Source organism: Astatotilapia calliptera, chromosome 17, assembly GCF_964374335.1.
Source record: "Astatotilapia calliptera chromosome 17, fAstCal68.1, whole genome shotgun sequence".
NCBI classification, from domain to species: Eukaryota; Metazoa; Chordata; class Actinopteri; order Cichliformes; family Cichlidae; genus Astatotilapia; species Astatotilapia calliptera.
The window spans coordinates 24,079,793-24,106,155 of NC_137438.1; the positions used below are offsets into that span (position 1 = coordinate 24,079,793).

The 26,363-nt window shown below is 40.8% G+C and overlaps 1 protein-coding gene across 1 annotated transcript; it reads right to left on the bottom strand.

Annotated features, from left to right (window-relative positions):
* Positions 1-10,882: 10,882 nt before the first annotated feature.
* Positions 10,883-25,428, bottom strand: igf1 (insulin-like growth factor 1). The gene is made up of 5 exons (XM_026146870.2): positions 24,947-25,428; positions 23,453-23,612; positions 13,485-13,732; positions 13,293-13,325; positions 10,883-11,464 (listed from the first exon to the last, which is right to left on the bottom strand). The coding sequence occupies exons 1-5, from the start codon at positions 24,992-24,994 to the stop codon at positions 11,405-11,407; spliced, it is 549 nt and encodes a 182-aa protein (XP_026002655.1). The 5' UTR covers positions 24,995-25,428; the 3' UTR covers positions 10,883-11,404.
* Between the last annotated feature and the right edge of the window lie 935 nt (positions 25,429-26,363).

Sequence of the window (26,363 nt, forward strand, 5' to 3'; positions counted from 1 at the left end):
AGTACAGTGTGTTCTGATGTGGTCACTTTTACATGGTTTTGAGCCAGGTTGGTCATTTTATCTTACAATTTAAAAGGAGAACATTTTTAGGCAAACCACATAGTTTATGTTCCTTAATCTAACCAAAAAAGTCCAATTAAATGGCAAGTGAAAGTTTATCTTAAAAGAGGTTGAGCTCAAGCCTCCTAGTTAACCTGGGTTAGGGTTAGCATTCTTCTTCTGTTGCCTCTATATCACCAGCCAAGTGAAAGCAATTCTCTTTGTTGTTTAAAGAATGTTTATATTGGTTGTTTTGAAGCTATATTTAAAAAAAAAAAACCCACCCCAATCTGATTGTTTTGCTTGAAGACGGGTTTTTTAATCAATGCTTTTCCAGTAGTTCTGGGAATCGGGAGTACACCTCTTAAATCAAGATTGCAAGTGCCTCAAGAACTATTTGCTGGGTTTCCATGTAATCTTGTGCAGGCATGTGGCTTCTGGAAAACTGATTCTTCTGATTTTGGTGACATTTGACAGAGCAAGCATGCAAACAGCTCTCTGCGACCGTGGCTCAGGGGGTTGGGAAGCGTATCTGTAACTGGAAGGTCGCCGGTTCGGTCCCTGGGCTCTCTGTCCTGGTCGTTGTGTCCTTGGGCAAGACACTTCACTTACCGCCTACTGGTGTTGGCCAGAGGGGCCGATGGCGTGATATGGCAGCCTCGCTTCTGTCAGTCTGCCCCAGGGCAGCTGTGGCTACAACCGTAGCTTGCCTCCACCAGTGTGTGAATGCGAGAGTGAATGAATAGTGGCATTGTAAAGCGCTTTGGGTGCCTTGAAAAGCGCTATATAAATCCAATCCATTATTATTATTATTATTGTAGAAGTCACTAAAGGGGTCCTTTCACACCTTATTGTTTACTTGTTGCCTTCAAGGTTTCCAGTTGATGCAAACCAAAATTACAGATGTGAGGCACCCCTACGAACAAAGACCTTAACCTTGGTCCAACAAAAAATGGTGGTTGTGGTATAAAATATGGTGTTCAGAAGGTTTTGATGTTCACACAAATCAGAGAAAGTTAAAATAGTTAAAGTAGTCTGTGGTTTGAAAATGTTGTCATGGTCCTGTACTGTTCAGGGGATTTTCCCCATGCTTTTTACTGACTTAGCTCTTTAGGTAAAGGATGGGTTTAACCTGTAGATGGAGTCTCCTGTTCATGCCCATTCCTTGACCTGTTCCTCATCTCCTATCTTGAACTTAAAGACCAACTAAAACATCCGATCTCTGCCATATTTTTGTCAATAGTAGAGCAGCATTCAGGCTTCTCTATGGCTCCTGTAATTTCCAAAGTTCCCCCCTGTGCTAACGTCTTTGATATCTTGTTCCGTAGTTGCCCCTGAAAAGCTGAAGAGTTCACTTTCTGCCTGTATCACTTACCTCTTTCTTTCATGCTGATCTGGCTCATTTGGAAAGTCTTAGTTAAGTACTCACCTCTCAAACCCACCTGCTCGTCCATCCTCCAGTCGTTCCACCCTGTTGCTCTCACTTTGGACTCTTGAAGTAAAAACTCACTCTTCCAAAGTCATAAAAATCATTAACTGTTGTGTTTTGGGTCATGCTTTATAATCCGCCAGTTACTGTTGCCTATAAAGATCATGGTACATGTAAATAGTCCATCCATCCATCCATCCATTTTCTTTACCTTATCTGTACTGTAGTGACAGCTGGCTAAGTAGTGTCCTTTTGACAAACAACATTTTCCAGTCTTCTGGTAGTTCCCAAAGGAAATCCCAGACTTTTTTAAGATATATAACTCCATGGAGTTCTGTGTCTGCCCTGGATGTCCCCCTATGTGGGTGAAACAACTCAACCTATTTTAATTAATGCTAGGTTTTCTCCAGGGTAAAAAAGGAGCCAAGGTATTAAAATACATTCCTACAATATGATAAAAAGTAAGCCGAATGATAAAGAAAGAACAGTGCTATACAAAAGGCCAAGAAAAGGAATCCTTTGCTTCACTTGTTGCTGTTCATTCAAACGCCAATCCGGTCGTTAAGTCTGACGTCACTAGCCGTGTCTGGGCCTAAACTCCGCTGCAGGTCCATATATCAAACGATCACTATGGCATTACTGAGAGTTGAAACACTGTCTAAAGTCTTTCATCTTTAATAAAATGATCAGCGTTCTGCTCTACCAGGTGTAACAATTGTGTTTAACATCCAGGCATCCATGAAAACGGAATTTATGACATTTAACGGAGTTAGAAGTTAGCAGGAAGTTAGCTCGCTAGCTTCTATCGAAATACAATATAGCATGTCCTGACTGCGGGGTTTTGGAAACAAATTAAAACAGCTGTTATCACTTCCAACATAAATGAAGACAGAAAACTAAACAGCAGTGACGTTTGTAGGTTTACTGAAGTTTGGCTAGCTGGTATATAATGATGTGCTACGTGACCGCTAGCGACACAGCTATGTTAGCATAATATAAACAAGCTAACTTTTTTCCACTCGATAAAAGTTAACATGAGTGTTCTCGGTGGTCAGGAACAAATGTAATCGCATGGCAGGATGCTGTAAAAGGACCAAACTTCAGCCAGGAGACCAACTGAGATAATCCATCCACAATACGAGGTTAGTCATTCATATACTGCTGCATGGGCTGGGCTGTAGTTACATCCTAAGGTTTTAAATACTGAGCTTAAATAAATGATTAGCGGTAATAAAAGCCGAGGGAGGTCAACAGTGATCACTGACTGTTTTAGGAGCTTTTTGAGATTAAATAGAAGAAAATACAAAACATTAAACATGTTAACAACACAAAAGCCATATTAAACACAGGCTACTTTAGGCCCGGAAGTAGGATTCGTCATGTCATCACTTAACGACCGGATAGAAGGCAAGTGGCCAAATTGACAAAACGCTGATGTCATACTTTAAGGTGTAAATAGGTCATTTGTGAGAATGAAAACAGCTGGGTTAGCTGTTTTCACTCTTTATGCTAAGCTAAGCTAACCAGCTGCTGGCGGTAGCTTTGTATTTACCATACTAATCAGAGTAGTGTCAGGTGTTAGTGGGGTCTTCTCATCTAACTCTCATCAAGAACGCAAATAAGCGACCTGTCAAACTTTTTGTTTAAAGGAGAATTTGATCTGCAATAGCCCTGTGATCAAGCCTCCAGGCCGTTTGATCACGAGCTCTCACACCAAGGTGCTGACCATCAGCTGACAATAAAGGCGGAGGCAAGCAAAAATGTTGACATAACGCCTGGTAGGCTTCTTCTCAGCTCAAAGGGCTTACCTTATTAATATCACAGGAGCCGTGGAGCAGGGAATGGAGAACCAGGACATGAATAATAGCGATTGAACTCAGCTGAAGTGATTTTACTTGGAGCGGTCAGCCTTTATTTTGTAAGTATTATTGTTGGAGGGCGAGGACTTCTACTGAAGGACTGAACTTGTCCACAGGGGCACGGCCGTTCCAGCAGAAGCACAACTGAACTTGTGAGCTTCGTGCTCTGTTGTTGTAACCTTTCCCGCTCTTTCTTTCTGATAATGTATCCCTCCCTTTTCCCATATTTATTCTTATAGAGGGTGCATTCATGGACAGGGGATGGACTGGGAATTCAAAGCAAGTCCACCTGATTCATGAGCCTCTGGGCTCTGTCAGCTCCCCTGGCACTTGCCGAGAGGAATCAACGAACTCTGAGCTGTGGTGAAGGTCTCTCTATCTGGTAACTGCGTTTTTCACCCAGTCCGAGTTTCTAAGAAATCATTACCATAATTCTGTAACAAAGAACATTAGTAGAAAAGCCAAGAGTCAAATAATCTTATGAAGACCAGATGTGATTCAGTGGGTATCCATGAACATTATTTACTAAATCTTTATGTTTCCACAACACCGCTTGTCAAATCTTCAACTCATGCCAACAAAGTTTATTCAACTACTGACTGCAGTTGGTCTTGTTTGTATGCGCTTGTAATTGCATCCAGATCTGATTCGGTCTGTGCGTCTTTTAAATTTTGAGCTCGGTTAAGCTGCAGAGTGTTTTTATCAACGGCTTTGTCAGCTGCTTGCATCACCTGTCAGTTGCCGGTGCTGTATTTCAATCACACCACCTACATCTTTGTGCGTAAACGAGACCTCATAATAAGACTGGGCTCTATGACATCAGTAGCAGCATTGTTTAATAGTCCTTCAGGGTACAGCATGTTATTTCCTCGTCCTGTATTAACACGCTGCCTTTCATCACCGACACTCATCTTCTAATGAAAAACAAAAAAGAAAGTAAAAGGCAAACACTGTTGCAGTGCAGGGGAAGCTCTGGTTCCAAGGAAATGTGATGCTTCGTCCAGGATGCTTCACATCTATGTGTGTGTCTTGAGCTGTGCCAGAGGCCGGCGTGCTGCATTCAGCAGAGATGCGGGTGCAGAAGAGGGGGGATCGCATTTTGGGCAGGATTTTTTTTTTTTTTTTGCCCAGAGAACAGACCATGGTTTCCTGGAACAATGCAGCTGATGAGAGCCTCTCCAAGGAAAATAAGGCTCTGACATCATGGGTTCTTAAAGCACACAGCTGAGCCAACACTCTCCTGCTATAATCAAGTCTCAGTGAATTTCCACTGTTGACTGAAATTGAGAGAAAGAGAATCTCCAATTCTGAAGCTTTACATGGTTTTTTTGAATACATTCTTTAATCTAGCTGCTAATATTCTTGAGTTAGCACCGTGCTCTTGCACTTTGCACTGCATTTGGCTTGCAGTAGCAATCAAATTACACACAGGGCTACTTGTAAATTTCTCATAGTAAACTCATCATTTTCCAAGACTGGATTTTTACCTCCAAAATGTAAAAACATTTAAGATTAAAGACAAAAAATGCTGACAACAGCAAAGAGCAAAAGTTAGAACTCGGTGAAGTGAAATCCTGGGTGTCCTTTTGGAAAAAAATGGATGGCGGGAGACTGATGAGGCCTTACAACTTCTTTTTCTTTTCTTTTTTGTAAAACAACCAGCAGAATAAGTAGTAAAATTGGTGAGGGTAGTAAAACAGACCACAAGGTCATTCAAAAGACAATTGTGTGCTTAAGATGAGGAGTTGAAGAGTGTGGAGAGATTGTGTTTCAGAGCCCAGTCCAAAATCTGTGTCCTCAGATGCACTGGATCCCGAGTGCACGTAGATCAATGGGAAGAGATTGTTCTTTCCACAACCATCCTGGTTCCTGAGGTTATTCAAACATGTTTGTGTGTTGCACTCTTTTGACTCACCATGTAATGCAAAATTAGCCCATATAAGAGTATAAAATGAGCATTTTAAAGACATCCTAACCTTGATATTCACTCCGATAACTGGCTTTCTTTCTCTCCACTGCACACGATCTCTCCAATTTATTTGAACTCTAAATCTTGCAAGCTTGCAACCTGCAATTGTCCCATTAGGGTAAGATAATTGATTCAGTATTAGTCATGGAGAGGGATGAAATAACATCCAGGATGGTCAGGATGACCGGGACCTTGCCGGCGTTCCTGCTGTTTCACATTTTGATCTCCGCTGTCTGCTGAGCGTCAGCCAGAGAGTCAGTTTATCAGGGTTTTATTGTTGCCCCATATACATCAGTTCTTTAAAAAAAAATAAAAAATAAAAATTTAAGTGCTGACAACGAGCAGAGCTCAGCGCTGTCACTGTTAGCATCCCCCAATAGAGCTGAGACATGCAGGAAGCACCACGCCCCTTCTCTGTTTGCTTTGGCAGATCCTGCTGCCTCTTAGGAAGTATTACTTTGTCATTTAGCCCAACCAGATTCATATGCATGGTGCACAAAGCCTCAGCTTGAGTTATGGCTTTATCCATGACCAAAATGTCTTTAAAGATTTAAGAGGGACGAACTTCTACTTTGTAATTATCTGCTGTTTATGTGTCTGACTCCACTGGGTTCCTAATAAAAGCCATATAGATGCTACCAGTGTGATGTTATGTGGCAGGGAGAGTAATGTCTTTACAGGGTTATGTTTCCCCAGAGATTTTTATAAGTTAATACACATGCAGTATGAAAGAACGCTCCAGCCATTTCTGTGATGTTGACAAGTGGTTTATTCAGCAGGAATGGTGAACAGTTTGTCAGTATTTTTTTTTTTTTTTGTCTACAGAAGGCAATCAAGCACCATGAATAACAGCGCTCCAATCAGACAGTTGTTTTGGACAGTGACCTTCAGGAAATTGTATCATCTCGTATAACACCTCATATAATCATTAATGACTCACACGCTCCCATGATCCAGGCTTTATTGATCATTGCATACCACTGACAAACTGGAATGTTTCATTCATTGTGTGAAGATGGTTGCTGCAGCTTCTGTTTTTTAATGCACAAACTGTATTTCAGGTACCAGAAACATAGTGTGACGGGTGTACTGTTGTTGTAGTGAAATTGAGACAGTGATACCATCATTTGATATTTAATGAACAGCTCATTGGTTTCATTCATGATACAATAATGGTGAGTGAGGCTTCACTTTAATCAAAAAGTCTTTGGTTTATACCATTTATCTGAAGATCTGGGAGGACCAGAGCTGTTCTCCAGCCAGCTTCCTATTTCATTTCTGCTGCCAGGTTGACTAATAAGACAGTTTGCTTAGAATAAACACTAAAGAATATAGCAAATCCACATTATACAACCTTTTTAGAAACAAAAACACACTTTTAAATTAATCTGTGAAAATAAGTTTTAATTGAGAATTGATAACGAATGTTTTGGACAAGATAAATTAAACTCCTGGGTTACTCTTAAAGCCAGACAATGCAATCTTAGTTCAGTTCTCAACATGGGCTAATTTCATTTTTAACTGTAGCTTAAATATGAAGCCAGGTTCAGTAGCCCGTTAAGCTGGGCTTACACTGTGCGATTTTTGGCCCATTTTGAGCCGATTTTTGAGTCGTGCGCCCGTTTTGGTGATCGGCCCGATTTTGGCCTTTATCGTCCGTCGTGGATCGTGTAGTATACGTTGGGTAACGAGAAGTGATTAACACCTCACGACCAGCTCCCGATCATCAATCGCTTGGTCGTGAGGATTTCAAACCGATTTGAAATCCTCCCGACCGTCGTGAGGGTATCACCGCAGCCGCTCACACTGCGCACACGCAAACACATAAATGTCGGTGAAAAAGACGGAGCAGCACGGCAGTGCAGCGTGTGAGCTGAACACAAGCGATGGAGGCACAACTTGTAGAACTTTGGAAAGCTCATCCGAGCCTTTTTGATGTGGCCTCACAAAATTATCACGACCACAACAACCGTGAAAATAGTTGGCTCTACACTGCTGCTCAATCACAGCTGATCAATGTTTTTCATTAGCAATTTAGCAAAGTTGATGGTGGTGGTGCATGTCTGTGTGAGTGAAAGACAGAGGGAGAGCGAGCGACAGAATTTCTGTTATAACCTTCATTTTATGGACGCACAGTGTGAGCACTCAGGTCGCATCAGAGCATCGGGCCGTATAGTGTGAGACCTGCATCGTGACCGACGAACTTCTAACCTCTACGAGTCAATCGTGCAGTTTGAGCAGGAGCTGAATAACGCGACTGAAAAAAATCGCACAACGTAAGCCCAGTTTTCGTTTAGCTTAGCAATGTTAGCTAGGAACAGGGAACAGCTGCCTTGGCTCTGCCCAGAGGGTTTTATTTATTTATTTTTTTAAAGCTCCTCTAAAGCTCAGAATCTTGTTTATCTAATCTTTAAAAATTGAGGTGAAATAACACACAGGATTCACTTCCTGTGTTAATCTGTGAGCTTTAGGATTGCTAGTGGGCGGATTACATTGAGTACACGTAGTCAGCAAGCTAAGCTAACTGGCTAAATAAAAAATGTAGAGACAAAGCACAAGTAATAATTCAGCCCTACATTTATTTTGTGGGAAGATCACTTCTTTTCTGTCGCGACTGTTAGCACCAACAGACTAAATAATGGAGAAGTGTGTTAAAGGCAATTAGCCAGGAGTGGGAACGGGAAGAATGGGAAAACTGCAATTATGGCTGTATTTTTCTAAGCTCTGCTGAACCACTGTGTTAAAGTTATAAAGTTAATATATCTGCAAATGGCTTTGCTAGTTTTCTAATAGCTAAAAAAAACAAAAAACAAAAAAACAAAGATAAAAATAATCCTCTGGGGTTTTTTAAAAAATCTGGAGTTTTGAGATAGCAGCAGGAATTTTATTAACATTTCAAGTACAACTTGTGATTGTTTCCCCATGCCAATGGAGTAGTTTTCAGAAGAGCTCACAATCTCTGTGAAGCAGCTCTTTAATTTTAGTTAAATAGAATAAAATATTGAACTTTATGCCATTATATTCCATGTTGACAGGCACAGGTCCGACTCAAAGATATTTTTTTTCAATGACCCTAATCCTTCACTGTATGTCATACCCATTTTAGTCTTATCTGCTGAAGCCAGTGAAACTGTATCTGGATAAATCTGCAGGTGTAAGTTATTATCAGAAAAAAAAAATTTAAATATACTAAGGCAGACATGTTGTCTTACAATTTTTAGATGATGTGGTTTGTTGGTAGTTGAACTGTGATTTTCAAAATGCTGCGAACTTTAAATGTTGTCAGTTACTTTGGAACCGACTCTGAGTAATAGTTAATTAAATCTATAAATAATAATTACATTGGCTAACCAACACTCATAGGCATAGGCAACCAGATGCCAAAGCAGAAGAGGTTTAAACCTGCATTCTTTTCAAATGCTACCAGAGGGTGACTCCTGCAGATTCAAAATTACTTTCTGTCCTATATAAATTTGTGTGGTTTCAAAGTTCATCTTTTCTGGTTTCAAAGCATCAAGAATGGTTAAAAAAAAAAAAAAAAAAAAAAAAGAAAGAAAAGGGAAAAAAAAGGAATAAATAAATCAGCTCAAGACCTCAACAGGATTTCTCAAACTAGTGGCTGACTTCACAGTGCCCATCTTATATACTGTCAATGTACTCAGGTTTGGGTGAGTCCTTAGTTGTGAGCCCAGTAAGACTGAGGACCATATAATCAATAAAAATGTTATTAGGTAAGAGCGTGTCAACTAAACTATCGACCAGTCAACTCTGAGTCCACAGCCCTACTTTCGTAGGGTTCGTCACCCCGTCTCTATGAGAGTAGCAACGACCTCTTTTTATTTATGTCATTAAATTAAAGATCCAGATTCTAAATATGTTACTGAAATGGGTACATTTGGGATTTTTGTTGGATGTATGCTGATTGTCTACTGTTTGACAAAGGTTGCATTGTCTTGTTTTAAGTAATTTCAATAGCTGGTACTTTGACTTCCAGTTAGGTGAATTATCACCAACACACACATCTGGACAGACAAAAGTACACGATGACTTTTTACAATCTTAATACAATTGGAAGAATCATTGTTCACAGTTATTTTGTCAAGTTATTTGGCATAAGGGATCTATATTGAGAAAATAATTTAAAACAGTAGAAAAAATAGCATTTTGCCTTCTTGGGAACACAACATGGTATATTCATTTCCTTTTTTTTTTTTTTTTAAATTCTTCATGCATTCACAGATTTCACACAGATACATTTACTCGCTTAGACTACTACCTTATTGAAACAGCTTACAAATAAAAACACTATTAAAATGGTGGCCACAAGGCTGTGCAAAAGGGAAGACCTCCAATGTAAGCCCTGCCATCAGTCTCTTAGCCATCTCTTGCAAGTAACAAACTACAAAATAGCACCATTATACAGTGGATAGGATTCTTAATACAGTTTTGTTATATGAAACCATCATGTACAATGAATGATAGTAATGCATAGGTTAACATAATGGGAATACTGTTTGATTATACACAGGCAGAGGAGACAGAGCCAGAGATGAGTTGTCTTGGGCAATTATTATTTTTTTCCTATCGTTTTTTTTTTTTTTTTTTTTTTTTTTTTTTTTTTGGAGGCTTAAACAAACAGCCGTTTTTGTTAGTCCTCATGCAAGGACTTCTCAGAACTGGCTTTTCATCAAAGTTGGTGTATGTCTGCATGACCTTTGCTTGTAGTTGCATAACTCTAATTTACCTTGTGAGTGCTTTTGTATGTGTATTTGTATTCTGATATGCGAACATCACATCACCAGAAAGATTTGTCCTTGTGGTTTTGCCAACGTTCACCAAATATGTGTGTTTCTTGGGTGCACTCTGCAATGAATGCAGTGGAGGTTTATTCTACTCTTGCCATCAGATAAAGTTGCAAAATTCTCAGCCTTCCTAAGCTAATAAAATATCCAGGTCAAGATCAATCACTTAAATTCATACGTGTGAAGGCTCTGCTTTTTTTTTTTAGAGCACTTGCTTTGACTAAACTTTCATAACATCGTGTTTACCCTTGAACACGGGTTGTGAGTGGAAACCTGTGTTCAAGGTTAAACACAGGTTTCCACTCAAACGGAAATGTTGACTGAACTGTTGTCAAAAATCAAATTTGGCTGGGGTGTTGACACGTGAAAGGATGCAGACGACAAACATTTTGCCTGATTGTCATTATTTGACTTTTTCCGCTTCAGTTTGCCAAATGCACTTTGACTTCACCGAAGGACACGCTTCTGAGGGCCAAACGAGAACTCAGTTTTAGCTTCTGGTTAATTTGTTTTTCTGTTTTGGAAAATGTGAAAAATCCCAGTCTTGTTTTTGTAGTACCTTCTGTACTACCTACTTTCTTTAAAATCCCCTCTAATAGTGCTTGAGCTCTTTTTATAATGTTTGGATTGTAGACTCAGTCCTCAGGTTTTGAACACTTCCTGGGGCTTAAGAGAGATTTGGACTGATCTCAAACCTTCCAGCGACTCCTCGTAGTAAGGTTTAGACTTAGGCTCAAGTTAACATACCTACAACAATGTTCAAACTCTGATGAACCACCTGGTCTTTGTCCTTAAAGCAAACCTTTTTTATTTATTTTTTTTACATAATAAAAATATCCACAGTAATGGATGGTGCATAAAAACAAACTCTGAAGGTAATATATCAGCTTTGAACTGGGGTACTAACTGTTAAATGTGACCGAGCCACAGTCATGCTGCTCTCTGATTGGCTGAGGCCCAGATACGTTCCCATCTTTCCTGGAGCCTGGGGAGGCTGCAGCTCCCACATGGAGGTATAATAAGCTCTTGTTCGTGTCTTAGCAGCTAAACTAGTCTGTTACATTGCATTAACAAAGAATTCCTCCCAGTATGGAATGGTGCAGTGTATAAAATAATCACAACTTTCCACATCAGACCCTTACACACCACCTAGCTCTCTGTTTTCAATCATTTTGAAGAGCTTTTCAGGTCATTATTAGCATCTTCTTTCTTTTGTTTTACAGTGAACCATTCCACAGGGGTACCAGGTAAGGCCACTCCCTTCTCTCCTCCCAAGTTGCTGGGCATTTGTCCATTTGCTCCTTCCCTACATTCTGTAATTCCTGCCCCCCGAACTTCCTCGACTTGAGTTTTTCTGGTGGACTTCCTGCAACAAAAAAGAAACACATTTTTTTTTTTTTTAGATGTACAGCAGAGATATAGAAGATACCGGGTGGCCTGGTCTTCTGTACTTATTTGGTCAAAATTCATCTACCCGGCAGTTTTCATATTGCTTTATCCAACTTGGGGGTCACAAGGGGTTGGAACACATCCCAACTGATATTAGGTAAAAAGTGCAATACACTCTGTGTGGTTACCCATGCATCTTGGGGCTAATTTAGAGAAACTTAGAAATACACACTTTCACATCTATGGCCAGTTTAGAATGACCACTTTACTTAACAACCGCATCTTTGGTCAGTGGAAAGAAATGAAATCAGATATGTAATCTCCAAACAGAAAGACCCTAGCCAACCAGGATGCTCAAACTTAGAACCTAAAACAGCTGCTAACCACAGCAACATGATGGTGATGGTGATAAACAATAATGAAACAAAACAAATTTTTTATTTCTGGTAACTTCAAATAGGAATCAATTTTAGTACCTAACTTCCAAATCCCAAAAAGTTGTTTTCATTCATCTGTACATTACACTTTCAGTGGGAGAAAGGTTTTGTTAATGATCCAACTGTCCTTTTCAGTCCACAATGAACCGAATCAACGTTCTGGTATGACGGAACATGCATCAAGACATTCCAACATCCAAATGTTGGTCTAAAAGTGATCTTGTCTAAGGTCAGTCATATGCCATAAGGATTCTTACACTGGTTAGGGTAACACTAGAGCAGATGGGGTATCCTGGTCTTGTATTCAAGCAACTGACAGCAAGGGGAAATCAGGGGGAAATTGCTTTGGACTGTGCTCTGGAAGAGTCCAGAATCTAGTAATAGTAAAAGCCCTTAAAATTACCTGACCTGACTGCTGATCACTTTCTTCACTCTCAGTGTTTAAATAACTTCTTCTTCCACTAACATCTGCACATCCTAGCCTCTAAACAGGGTTTTTATGTGCCTGAGCCATGCAAGACCTAAGTAAGGGAAAGTACATAAGTAGTTCTGCCTGTACTTATTACAGTACTTATTCTAGTAGATTCTAGGAGTAGTTATCTACTTAGTTCTTAACTCCTTACCTCCCTGCCAAGGAGGTCTGCATATTTTAAATCAACGATATGTTCTTTATATAATTGATTTTTGGACTCTAAATGAATTCAAACAAATGCAGCTCACTGAATTTTTCTTCAACATCCTTCCCTCTACAATGCTTGATTTTACACTCTGCCTCTTCTGAGTGTGGTTATTCTGATCAGACGTGGGCACTCGGATTTCAAATGCATTCAGTCAGAAAACATGCTATATTCGGACAGAGTATGATCTCAACCTTCGAACAGATCTAAAATTGTTCACCACCAACTGCCAGTGATGTACGAACAGCTGCAAACATAAAATCACTAAACGTGATATGTATGCTTTGGCTCCTTCCCTTGCATGTGTTGTATTGTAAGCTATCTGAATTTTAGGACATAATGTAAAGTAGCAGAGTGGAGATTGTGCCTGGGGAGTGCCACTGCAGGTCTACCACAAAAACCACTTAGTTTCTTCTTCCGATTCTAATGGTGTTCTTTTATTGAGAAAAGAGTAAAAAGCACATGGTTGAATTTTAAAATGCTCACACTATGACACCGAATCCATATTTAGAAATTACACGTTCTTTAGTTGCCCCCTGATGTTCTAGAACTAGGATTTATATAAAGTTTTCATTTCTTGTAAAAAGATTGCCCTGCTTTTGAAACTCTTACGTCATTGGCGAGATTGTGTATTTGATAAAGCTTAGATGACAAAAGGACAATGAAACATGAGATCATTTTGCATGCATACCTTGAAGGATGAACTATGTCCAGGTGAAGGTCTCTGTGGAAGAAAAAATAGGTCACTTTAGTTTCTGCTAATTAAGCTATATTACCTTAATTAATCAGGATATTATGCACGTATGTTCTGAGTATGTAACAAAATGTAAATTCAATCCAATCAACAATTTTTAAAATTTATCTGTTTTGATGCTTTGCTCACCTTCTTGTTTTTTGTCTTGTCTGGCTGAGGCGCTGTCCTACGCTCTGTCCCCTTGCTCGCTCTGCTACTAACCTTGGGTGTTCTTGGCATGTCTGTGTGCCGCTGTGAACGCACAGAGCGAGAAATCTTGGGAGTCTTGACAGGTGCACAGTACATCTCAAGGCGCTGCAGCTCACAGCTTTGGAAGCAGCACTCATCCACGATGCCACGTGACCGCCTTGCACTGGGGCCATAGCCTGTTGGTTTATCTGTTTGAGAAGAACGGCAGCAGGTTTTAGACAATGGAGAGACAGAACCAGTTCCATTGCTTAGTTCTAATTTTCTACCCAACAAAATTGGTGGCTAGTGCGCTGAAATAAAGGACTCATTGATCCAAACTTTACTACTTCAGAAAGAAATCTGCACTTGTTTACACGAGCTGGTATAAAAAGGCTAGGTAGCAATATTTTGGCTCTTGAGTGGACTTGAAGAAAAACCATAGATTTGTTTAATGATTTCATATGACTGGATATATTCTAAAAGTATATTTATATAAAAAGTCAGCCAGAGACAACATTTTAAATCGGTTAACAAAACTATTGCTAGCTTAATTTGCTATCATCCTATAGGAAAAAAAAAAATCTGTTAATGGTAAATGTCCGTTCAGCCAGTAAAATCAGTGTTGTCCGCATTTGTTTACCTGCTTCTAAATTAAGGGAACTTTGATTTGAAATTTAGTACATAATTTAAGTGGTAAATTTGTCCTCATGCTTATGGCCAGTACAGGTTTAGCTGAACCAGCCAAACTCAACAACAAAAATATTGATGTTAGCTAGGAAGCAAAAAGGAACAATGTTGTTTCATGATTTCCGTGCTTTCTACATATAATTGCATATATTTTTTAATTTGTACAAATATAAAGCATAGGCCAGAAAAAACACTTTACATGTGTACAGCTGACAAAACATTTTTATATTAGCCAACAAAATCCGTGCCTTTGTCTATTTTTTCCCAAAATACCCATTGATTTAAAGTTTACTACGCATTTTCAGTTGAAATGGTCACTTTTGAGTCTTTAAATTATGACATTATTATTTTCCCTTTCCTATGCTTCTTATTTTTTTAATAGAATTAATCAAAGACATTCTGGCGATGGCTGGACGCCGACGCCACGCTCGTAATAAAGCTGTGATAACAGCCGTACGGTCTCAGTGACACTGATTTCTTACATGTAAAATTTACAATATATCACATTGCACACTGTGGACTCATTTTGGCAGCTGCATCAATGTAAAAAAAAAAAAACTTTAAAAAAAAGGAGGGAAAGGGGTGGGGGAAGGGGGGCAGTCACCCAAATGGTGAGAATATCCTGCTCAGCCATTTTGGCCCAGGTGTCTTTTACATAGTCCAGCGAGGCCAAGCCACAAGTCCCCTGGGCCCGATCCACCTGCAGAAACATCCAGGCAGGCTTTTAGGACCACACCACCATTGGCTATGTCCCACTGTTCATTCACATTTTTATTTGGCAGAAGCACCCTGGAGGCTCGTTCAAATAACACAGATTTTGAGGATGGAGACATGATGCATGCTCACTGCATGAAGTAAAGAAGCAAAGCCAGCTAGCAAAGGTGTTTTGGGTATTTTGCTTTTTGGGGGAGGTTTTTGAGTCCAAATAATACATCTCAGGGCGTGACAGATTTTTGACTCAATGATCACATTTAGTTACAGTGACGCCAGTACTCACTTCCTCTTTTAACTCCCTAACCCCCCAGAACCCACCCTCTTTGGTGGCTTTTAGAAAAACCCAGACTTCCCATTTACAATTCCCTGCTCACCTTGAACAATATAGTCCTGATGGGCTTTTCCCTGTTACCAAATGAAATAATAATAATTTAATATGGCATTTACAAGGAGGAAATGCCTTTCCCTCTCAGAGTTAATAGCTCTTGGCTCAGAAGACTGCCAGTGCTGACAAAGTGCATTAACTTCTGCTCTCTGTCTGCCTTGTCCTGACAACGTTATTTTGAACAGAGAGCAGCTTTCATTCAGAAACAGAAGCATCTTTCTCCTCAGACCCCCAGACACAAAGCAGAGTGGAGGCTAACAGAGGTGTGAATGAAGAGGAGGAGATGGGGGGTGATAGGGAGGCTTTCATGTTGCTCATCAGGTAGCTGGATGCTAAAAATACCTTGTGCACCTGCATTATTTAGGAAACAGAAGAACTGGATTTACCCAGATCTCAGACTTCTAAACTAGATGTGTGCAAACTAGAAAACTGAAATATTTAAATGGCTGAAAAAAAATCTTGATTTGGATATTTAAACTATTTATTATATACAGTTCAAACGATTGTATTCATTTTGTTTTTCTAAGAAATTCTTTCAGTGCTTGTCCCACTGAGTAACAGTGGGCCAAGCATTGGCTGTTCTATTAACACCTGACGTGAAGACATTTAAAATGAGAAAATTGCGACACTGAGCCCTGGCTGGTGATTATATAATGGTTTCTGAAAGCCAAAAGAGGGGCTGTGCTTCAATGCCTGGCCTGTTTTTCAATCCCCCAACCCCCCCACCCCCCCAATAAAGCCTTACAAATTAACATCCGCTATTATTCTGAAAATAGTTTGCCACCCTGCTGCACAAACAGCTGGAAGGGACAGGGTAATCAGCTGGTGCCGGTTGTAACATGTAGGATAATCAGCTCAGGCAGGTTAGGGGAAAACACGCATATAATAATCAGGTCTAAAAGCTTTGGATAACTGCTGTAATCCCCCATCAACAAAGAATTGTTTTCTGTGACTGTTAAATAAGGGTAAATAAAGAAGATGCAAAAAAGGTTTTGCCGATTTTGCAAAAGTCAGTCTGAAGGAAAACTTAAAGAAAGAACGTTTCTTTTGATTATTAAATACCAACTGTCTTTAGGAAGGACCTTTAACAACTTACTTCTTTGCAGATGATGCCAGCCTGTACAAATATTTCTAACCAGAGCAGCACATACCGTACTTGGTGGTGAATTCGAGAAAATAAAGAGAAAAAAGCCAGAGGTTTATTTAGGAGGGCCTGATACACTGGATAGCTATGCATGTCGCACAACCGGTGAGTCAAGGAACCACAACTAACACACACATCTCTGAGAAACCCTGGACATTGAAAAAGCTATTCTTTTCAGAAGTTTTATGAACATTTTGATGTGTTCTGAGGTATTTTCCTTTGTCCATAAGTGTGTTAACTTTGGAATAAGTTCTACCGGTTGTAAACTGAAAACAACCACAGTCTTTGTCCACTACGAATTAGCCACTTAGACATTTACAGAACCTTCTTTTAAGTGCTTTTTAAAGGCCAAATCATAACTTTTGTCTCATTGTATCACTGATATGCACATTAGCACTCAACCCAAAATCTGAAGCCGTGTGGACTAGCACCACTGCAGTCACACCAATTAAAAGTCAAGTGAAAGCTTGTTTCATACGCCATGTGTAGTTTAGTGATGTCTTGCACAACCTTGATCTTGTTCTTGTTTTGAATTTGCACACACTGTTTTCTCTTTTTGACTTTTTCCTGTTGTTCAGCCAAACACAGCAAACTAAGCAGCTCTTCTTCCTCCATCAGGAGGTCCACACGATTTCTAGTGAGCATGTGTGGAACGCGTCTGCGTAGACTTGACCCCGGTTAAATATGTATAGAAGCACTGTTTGAAGTTTAAGTCTACAGCTGGCTGCACAAAAACCACAAATTGGTCTTTGGGGTGGAGTACTTCTTCACCTTGGATGTCACTCTGACAGCATCCTTCTTAACAGAAGCTATGCTATAGTTTTGACTAGCCACAATCTATGTTAGTTTTTCGTAAAGTCTTTCATCTGATGTCACCGCACGGTTCCCTGAAACATCTTTGGTTTGGTATTTGACAGGCTCAGCATGCATAGTGCTCATTCCTCCAAGGAACAGCACCGGAGAGAGATGGCTCGATTTCCCCATTCCAGAGTGGCACAGAAAGCATCTGAGTTTTACAGCTTGGTCATGGTCAATAAAAAGCAGTGGATTCTTGGAGCCAGTGCACTGCTCCTCCTGTGAAGTGTCAGGGAGTTTACGGCTGGGCAGGGACTAGAAAAGCTGCTTTAAGTACTAGAAACTATCCCTTTATCATTGGTACCATGTTTTACGGCTTGTGAGAATTTGAACCTTATCCAAATGCATTATGAATATTTAAAGATGGATTTTTCAGGGTATGTGTTCTTGAAAAAGTTTTGCAACAACTTTTGGAATTTACAAATGTAACGTAATTTTTTCTCATGATCGGTAGTTGGGAGACAAGTTAAGTTATCATTACATGGTTAGTGGTCATGTGTCTGCAAAGCCTCGACACTGGAAGTCTTTATCACCAGTTGGTGGCCATTAAAAAAGATCGCAGGGGAAAGAACTTTGCCTGGAAGCTGCATCCATCTTTTAGATTGTCTGCGGTTAATGCCTGTGTTTGATCATGTATTTCTTCTGCTTATCGTGGAGATAAATGTCATTATTTATTATAGCCTTGAGTATTTGAATAGTTATCGAATTTAGGAAGGCTACATTTCTGCATTACAGACAAATGTAATGTGATCACTGCTGTGCATGAGTCTTTGGTTACACCTAACAAGCGAAACCAAGCCATTTTATGAGATCTATAAAGACAAAAGAACGCCATGAAGAAGATATCTATAAATCTAACTAATGTTCCCCTGTTTTCTTTGTAGAAGGCCTGCATAATGTGAATGAATGAAAAGGTTAAGTATTTTTTAGTGTCCTCAAATCCCTCGAGTCTCAACTTCACCTAATGTACAGATTTAAATCTGGACGACGCCTGCCTGTCCTTTTCATGAGAAGCCTCTTTGTTCCAGTATTTCGCAGCGGGGGTCAGAGATGTTTAGTTTCAGGTCTTCATGGGAAATCGACACCTTTTCATAGCGATGGAGAAGACACAGGAGGGCTTTCTTCGGGCCTTGGTGCCTTCCGCTGTGTGCCCAGGTCCAGTGCAAAACTATGGCGGGAGGGGATGGTGGAGGGTGTCCTGATCATCCTGTAATCCACATAATCCCCTGCTGCTGAGGGACCAGGCCTCGCCATGCGTGAGTCTAAGTGCGTGCATGTGACGTGCTGTTTACACATTCTCCCTCTTTCTCCAGCTCAAGTGGCTCTGAATAAAACTGGCAGGGACAGACACTGAAAAGGAAGTCATATCTCATCCTCCACTCTCCTTTCCACCTTCAACTCACCTGAGCACACTGCATTTTATATTTGGTTGCCTTCTTATTGGGTATTTGTGTAGCGACGATGAGCTTTTGGCTGAAAAAAGGATGGATTATTTCATCTTCTTTGCAGACACTATGCAGAAGTCTTACAGAGTAAGATTAAATATCTCGTGCTCACTCTAAAACAGCTGAATATTTCAGCATGAACTAAAAGTGACTTAGAGCGCGGAGCTACTTAGCACTCACACTTCAGCCAAAAAACGTCCCATAACAGATCTGATTCATGGAATGAACATCCCAGTGAAATCACCCCGCAGTCCTGCCTGCTAAAGCATTACAAAGACAACTAAGGATTTTTTTAGGTCGGGCTAATAATTGGAAAAACTGACTGCAGGTTTTTTTTTCTCTGTTTCATTGACCGCAGTTTGTTTAATTACCCTTTAAAAAAATGAATTTCCACCAACTAATGTTTTCTGTCAGGGTAGGAAATCTGCAGTTGTGAAATACAAGTGTGCTTCACTTTACTGGTGGCATGGCAAAAAGCACTGTGAGCACATAAAGCCCGCTGTTGTTGCAACACTGTCTCTGCACACATTATCAATCAGAGGGCTGCCAAGTTCAACACGGCCAGACTGGAGGGGAAGAGTTCAGGGAAAGGATCACGCTTCCTTTGGCCAAGCCGTTACTCTGCCGCGTCCTATGGACGACAGAGCCCAAATGGATTCTCCAGATATTTTACTGACTAGAAGCAAAGGAAAAGGGATGACAGCGAGAATATGAGAGAGCGAGAGAAACCGAGGACGACGGCGAGAAGCATATTTTCCAAGGCACAGCACCCTGCTGCTCAAACCTTGTCATCTTTTTCAGAGAATGGATGGAGTGTTCATGAAATACGCCTCTTTTTAACAGGAAAAAGTAGCATTGATAGATGGATGCTGTGTAGTCCACTGACAGCTCAGTGTAAGGTAATGTGGGAAAGACAAATACGTTCCACCAACCACCACAAAAAGGTCTGTTCCTGTTTAAGAAGTATATTCTACATGAGGATTCATGAGTTACATTGGCTTCTGTTCAACACTTTCCCATTTAATAAACTGCAGTTAAACTCCGGTATCAGTATCCAACCCTTTGTCACATTCCCACATCACCCGGCTCTGAACACTCTCATACCTTGTCAAAATCCTAAACATATCAAAAACTTTTAAGCTACAGCTGCAGACAGGTCACGGGACCATTTCAAAATCGGAGAAATGAAATGTTCAGAGTTGGGGTTTAAAAAAAAAAAAAAAAGACTGCTAAGGAAAAAAAGATGCCAAAGTTCAAACCTGTTTACTCAGAATCCAAGGCCTGCACTTATTAAAATGTTATGTTTGATCATTTAAAGAAGAAGACGCTGAAGCCGAGGGAATCCAAAGACCAAAAAGTCTTAACAGGCAGAATACTGGCAATCGGACTGGCTGTCAAGACCACTTCACAGCATGTGGGTATTTCCAGGAGCATCTGGACGAACACGGCTCGCAGCTTTGCAGTAGCTTGGTGGCTCTCCAAAAAACTTTCTGGCAAATGCCATACAGAGGCCCTGACGCAGAGAATGATGTGGACTGGTCCTGGAAAAGCTGCAAGGAGCAGGATTCGGGGAGAGGAGCAGCAAGGTGCATGCTGACACTGCTATCTGTAAAGAAATCTATTTACATTCAGAAGACGCAATTCCATAGAATTTAAATTATTTAATTTGTAGAATCTCTTAGCATAACAGCCAGAAACATGGTTTAGGTTATGCAACTCAGACCCTTTGTTAAGGTTAGAGAAGGGGTAAGAGAGAGATTTTACAGTGATGTGTGAATTGTATTGTGCCTATTTAATTTCCAATCTCTCCGAAACAAAGTCATACATAAACAAGCTGGTAGAAAGCAGGAAATTGATCTGAGAGTAGCTTCTGGCTTTTAAAAGAGAAGCCAACATGGAAGTGCTTTAAACCTGCATTTTTTTCCAGGCCACTAGAGGGTGATAGCTGTAGTTTGAAAAAGACTTCTGGTCCTATAGAAGTCTTTGGGAAAATTACCTTCTGACTTGAGTTCTGTAAACACTTTCCTGCATAATGCACTTTGTATGCAGTGTCAGACGTTTTTCATGACAGGTGTAGCTAGTCCCATCAAAGCACAGTTCAGATGATTCTCAGTGCCAAACGAGAACAGTTGATAGCTGAGCTGATGAACTTGTACAAATCCAGTTGACCAACTCTTATATTTAAGCTGCATGAAGAGTCTATTATATTCTGATACAGCGACAGATAGCTGAAGAGACACCATGGCCAAGCAATGGTTCTTGTTATGTCTCTGTAGTCCGACTGAAGGGCGCAAGTGTAGTTGGTGCAGGGTAATGTAAAATCTTTGTGTTCGTGTAAATTACCAGGCACACAGACGCCTCCTCAGAGCCTCATACTCACATCACATGACACAAATGGACTCGAGCCTAAAGCATATCCCATCTATTAGTCTGTCCCCAGTTGCTATACACATCTATATACATCTGCACGCCACTTTAGAACCCACTTCCATCCATGGCACACCTTTCCATGTATATTGAAAGGTGGAAAGGTCCCAGAACAGAGCCATGCCACCACATGCAGAGATCTGCAGATGGAAATAACCCTTCAACAATAAGAACCTTTAGAGGGTTGGCTGTAGCTCAGGAAGAGCAGGTCACCTACTGATCGGAAGGTTGGTGGTTTGGTCCCTGGCTCCTCTAGTTTGCATGCCAAGTGTCCTTGGGCAAGATACTAACCCCAAGTTGCTCTCCAATGCATCCATCGGAGTATGCATGTGTGTGAATGTAGTTAGAAAGCACTATGAATAGAGAAGGTTCTTGTGGAATGGGTGTGATTGGGTGAATGTGGCATGTTGTATAGAGCCTTTTGAGTACTCCGAAAGAGTAGAAAAGCGCTATATAAGAATCAATCAGTCCACTTGTATACGTTATGTTATGTTCTTACTAACTGCAGTGCTAACCATGACCTAGTGTGTTGCCGTAATTTTTTCACAAATACTTTAGATTAGTAGAAGTAGCTCTGTGGTCCAAACCTATAATTGCGACTTTGTTCATCACATGAACTGAAGATGAGGTATTTCCTAGTTTGAGGTTGTGGGCCCTGCAGTACCCTTAAAAGCTGGCCCACACATTGTGGAATCACAGCACCACAGTACTTGGTTTAGGTCAGTTAAGGATTTAAACCCAGCTGTTAAGCATTGTTTCAACACCAGAGTGTATAGACAATATTTGTATTGAAGTCCCTTAAACCTGCATTTTTTTTCTTCTAATGGCCAGCAGGGGGCGACTCCTCTGGTGCAAAAATGGGAAAAGTCGGACTACGTAGAATTCTATTAGGAGATGACCAGATCATCTCCTGCGATCTGTGATTTCAGTAAACACTTTGCTGATTATTGGTTTTTAGCTAATGCAACATGATGATTACGTAGTAAATTATGGTCAAATAGGACCATAAAGCAGGGTAGGTTTTATCATAGGGTGAAGTCTATGCTGCTTGCATTTAGACTAAGCTTGTGAATGCCATCCATTCTCTTCTGCTTATCCAATTCATTTCAATCAGCTACATTTTAGTGATAATTAGGAAAAAAATAATGGGTTATCAAGCCAAACTAAGTTATTGAATGCAGTAAAGTTATCTGCTAAACCTGAGCATGGCTTTAGACCACTACTGCCCACTTCTTCTGGCCTCTAATTGTCCTACACGATAGAAAAGGTATATTTTCAAACTATTCAGGTTCAAGCGAAGGTGAAAGAAATCAATTACTGGAAAAGAGAAGAACTGCAAATGCATTATAGATGCTGCTGATCTCCAAGAGAAATCTTATATCTTCTTCTTCTGTTTTTCGAACTGGCAGCTGACAAAGTCTACCACATGTGGAAAATCTTTCATAACTTTGGGACCAAACCAAACCATTTAAAATGGATTGTTATGACAAAACTGCACAGGAGTCAGAGGGAGAACTAATAATTTTATGAATAAGAAATGACTGTTGGTGGAGATGTGATGCTCGTTGAGGACATTTGCTGAAACTGGCTTAATTGATGGATGCCAGCCAGAGAAAAGTGAATAATAAGCTTCTAACCTTCAGCTCTGTGGGAGCCAACTATACTGTTAATGTACAGTCGTGCTGCTCGTCTCTGACAGACAAAGCAGGATACATGTCCTGAGAAACTCTGGCTGCCGGTGGAACATTGCACCTAACCTTCATAGCTCCATATATCCTGTGCTGCTCTGGGCTAGGTTGTACCCTTAATGGAAAAATTGGAGATTTAAATCCTGGTTTCTTGGTCGAGGGTTTTCTTTGGGTGGCTCTCCCTTCTCTGGTGGAAAAAAGAAAAAACTTCACTGCAACATTTACTTTCTACCCCTCCTTTTTCTTGGAGATAGCCAAATTCCACTTAAAGCCCTTTCCCTCTGGTCACAGCTGCGATTTGCCACCAATAAGAGTTACTTATCATTATTCCATATTTCATCTAACTTTTCTCATTCAGAATTTGACCTCGGTGATGAGAGTAGCATTAAAACAAATGTACAGGGAATTTAAATATAAGATGTAAGAGTGGATGAGGAATGAATGAAGTAAAAAAAAAAAACATTAAGGGAAAGCCAAGACGAGATGTCAAACTGGCTGTTCTTTTATTTATGAGCTCGCAGGAGGTGGAGAGCTCTGGGACATATACAGCCAACCTTTATGAATAAATAAAAAGGTGCACTTACTGAAATAAAAGCCTCGCTCTCCACAGACAAACTGCAGCGTGTCGACCAGCTCCGCCCCGCACAGGGTCTCAGGGCCCGCCCCTGTTGCCGTCGGAGTCAGGGTGAGGACGCACAGCAGTAGTGAGAGGGTGTGGCTACAGGAGATACAGCACATCGCACTCTGCGCACAGGGAGAGAGCAAGAACATTTTCACAGCATCATCGGAAAAAGAGTTTCATTTAACCACAACTCAAAGCTTCATGCACTCTTCTCCATTTAGCGCATCTGCTGTGACAGTTTGTTGCACAGTGTCTTGCTCAAAGGCACGTCAGTAAGTGGCAGTATTACACTCGCACTGTCAAACACAGGGTTGAAAAAAAAAAAGGCAGCCAGCTTAAAGTTGGGCATCCAGGATGTTCCATCTGCTAAAAAGGGGAAAGAAACAGATGGTAACTTTACAGGAGTTTGGAGATGTGGAGGAAAATGTATTAAATCCAGACTCGCACTCGGTGCCAGAGTCAGTCAAACAGGAGGCTGAGCAGCTCTGATGCTCCGGAGCGCCTGTGCGTAACCGAGCGGAGCGCGTCCAAATTGAAAACACACTATACCCCCCTCCTCTCCTTCTCGTCCATCCGCCCGGCTTCTGTGTAGTGGGTCTTAGCAAGTTAACAACAATCTGCATTAATCACATTAATTAAATGCAGGCTATCTATCATTAACAACCAGTTTAACATTTAAAATGTGCCAAAGCCTAGCTGTCAGCGCATTATTAGGCGCAAAAGTGCTTCGACACTCAGAAAGGAGAATAAATGAGCTGCCAAGAGATCTTTCCGATCCAAAATGTGAGATGGAAAAAGGCTCTCCCGCCAAAGCCCGCGGAGGAAGCTGACTGGGCCAAATGTACATAATAAAGAGAATAAACACGGAACGTTATCCATCTACATCACAACCGCAAAGTCCCGACGCCCGCAAGTGTTTCTTGATAATCTCTCCTCTCTCCCGCTCTCTGTCTTTCAACCCCGCAGAGGAATCAGGTTAGATATTTACCACGTAAATTATGCAGACTCAGCAGTAATTACTTTGAAAGTTGCACAGCTGCATTAGGGCTTTCTGGTGGAAAAAAGCGCCGGGCGCACGGAAAATGTCCAAATTCATACCTGCGCTGAAAGTCATGCACGATCCATGTCAATGATTTTTTGATTGCAAAAAAAAAAAAAAGAAAAAAGAAGAAAAAAGAATCAAAGCAAAATGTAGAAAATATAATTATCTCTGGAAAAAAATAAAATAGATTACCAGGACATGCGGGAGAGTTGTTCCATAAGTGGATGAAAAGGAGAAAAATGTGAATAAATCCGCACCAATGCATGCGTTCAAAAGCTGTGAAATACAAGCAAGCGATAAGAATCCCCTTTTATTGTTTCTTTTTAAAGTAGGCGAAGATGCTCTGTGCAAATAGTGAGCAAGTGAAGAATCAAGGTGATAATGTATAGTGTCAAAGGAAATCAGGTAAGTTACCTTGAAGACATCACATAAATGCCACTGAAAGGAAAAAGCGCTAGACATCCCCACGGGTCTCCACAAGACAAAGCCCGACGAAAATGAACTTGTTTAAAGTCATTAAAAACAGGGAGAAAGAGGATGAGATGCGGGCAATGTCACATCTCAATATTCCGACTTTGTTCCATTGCGCAGGCTCGTTTTGGAGAAGTGAGATTTAGCGAACAGGAGACGGATTTAGAGAGAAAATCCCTCACATTTATCTACATTACACAGACATTTTCAACAGGAAACAGCTGGGGCAGCATTTGCCTCCTACTCGTCCTAAGTTATTCATTAAGGATTTTGGGCACATATTCAAATAACGTCATTTCTGTTTTTTCTCAGAACGGGATTGAATTTTGATCTCTCTAAGACTTGGTTAGTAGTTCAGATCAGCCCCACCACCACCAGCAGCAGTAGCAGCAGCGGCTCACACTCTTACAAACGCATTATTTTGTGCCCTGAAAGCTCATGAAGGAGAAGTTAAAGACGAGCTGGCGGTTGTGATATGGCTCTTTGCTGTTGTGCGTAATTTGGCACCGCGTAACTGAACAGCAAGTCTCTCCACTAGTGGTTTGATTAAATAAATCATTAAAAACACTTTCCCACTTGGTCACCGCAGTGCTCCCAACTCGAAAACCTCACAAGGAAAAGCTAAATAAATGTGAACCGGAGTGAAAATGTAAAAATGTGACATTTTTATTACAGTAAGGAGCAAACTTGAGCCAGAAAGCCACATGTGAAGCCCTGTTTCCTCTAAATGAGAGCCACTGTGCAGGGTTTGCTGCCTTTCTGCACACTGTCACTGCATAATCCTGGTGTATGTCTCTGGTTTTCTCTCCCTTCTTGCTGATTTTCACTTAATAGAAGTGGGTTCGCCTGTAAATAACATCTGATGCTCCTGTGAACTAGAGTGGAAAAATAAAAAAAGGAGGAAAAAAAAAAGAAAAACACATGGGGTTTTATGATGAAGAAGACATTTATTTCATACCCTTGGAGCAATCGTCTGCACTGACAGACTCTTGATGCAGGGCCACCCACTGTCATCATGTTGAAGATGGGGCCCCGCAGTTCCCACTGTGTCACAGGAAGGGACGAAAGCAAGGGCTTAAAGAGGGTTGTTCTCAGCAGGGACGGGATATCAACACTGATCCAGTCACTAAACATGAGATCACTGCTGTGACCCAATCATAAAACAGGACACCAGCACGTATCCAGGCATGCTCCCTCCGTGTTTGTGTGTGTGCATCACAAGCATGGTTGGTTCCAAAGGGGACTTAAGACACGCAACAGTTAGAGTTGTTTGGGTAAAGTGGGTCAAAACACGATCATCATCAAATGTCCCAATCTGACACAGGCAGCAGCACTGACACACACTTCTGATACAGGAGCT

What these genes read in the sequence shown, in the direction of transcription:
- igf1 (XM_026146870.2), bottom strand. Translation starts at nt 24,994, where the DNA reads ATGTCTAGCGCTTTTTCCTTTCAGTGGCATTTATGTGATGTCTTCAAG. An exon ending in ACAAGACAAAAAACAAGAAG is followed by an intron (nt 13,326 to 13,484) that starts GTGAGCAAAGCA and finishes TTTCTTCCACAG; the next exon opens with AGACCTTCACCTGGACATAG. An exon ending in GACATAGTTCATCCTTCAAG is followed by an intron (nt 11,465 to 13,292) that starts GTATGCATGCAA and finishes TTTTTGTTGCAG; the next exon opens with GAAGTCCACCAGAAAAACTC.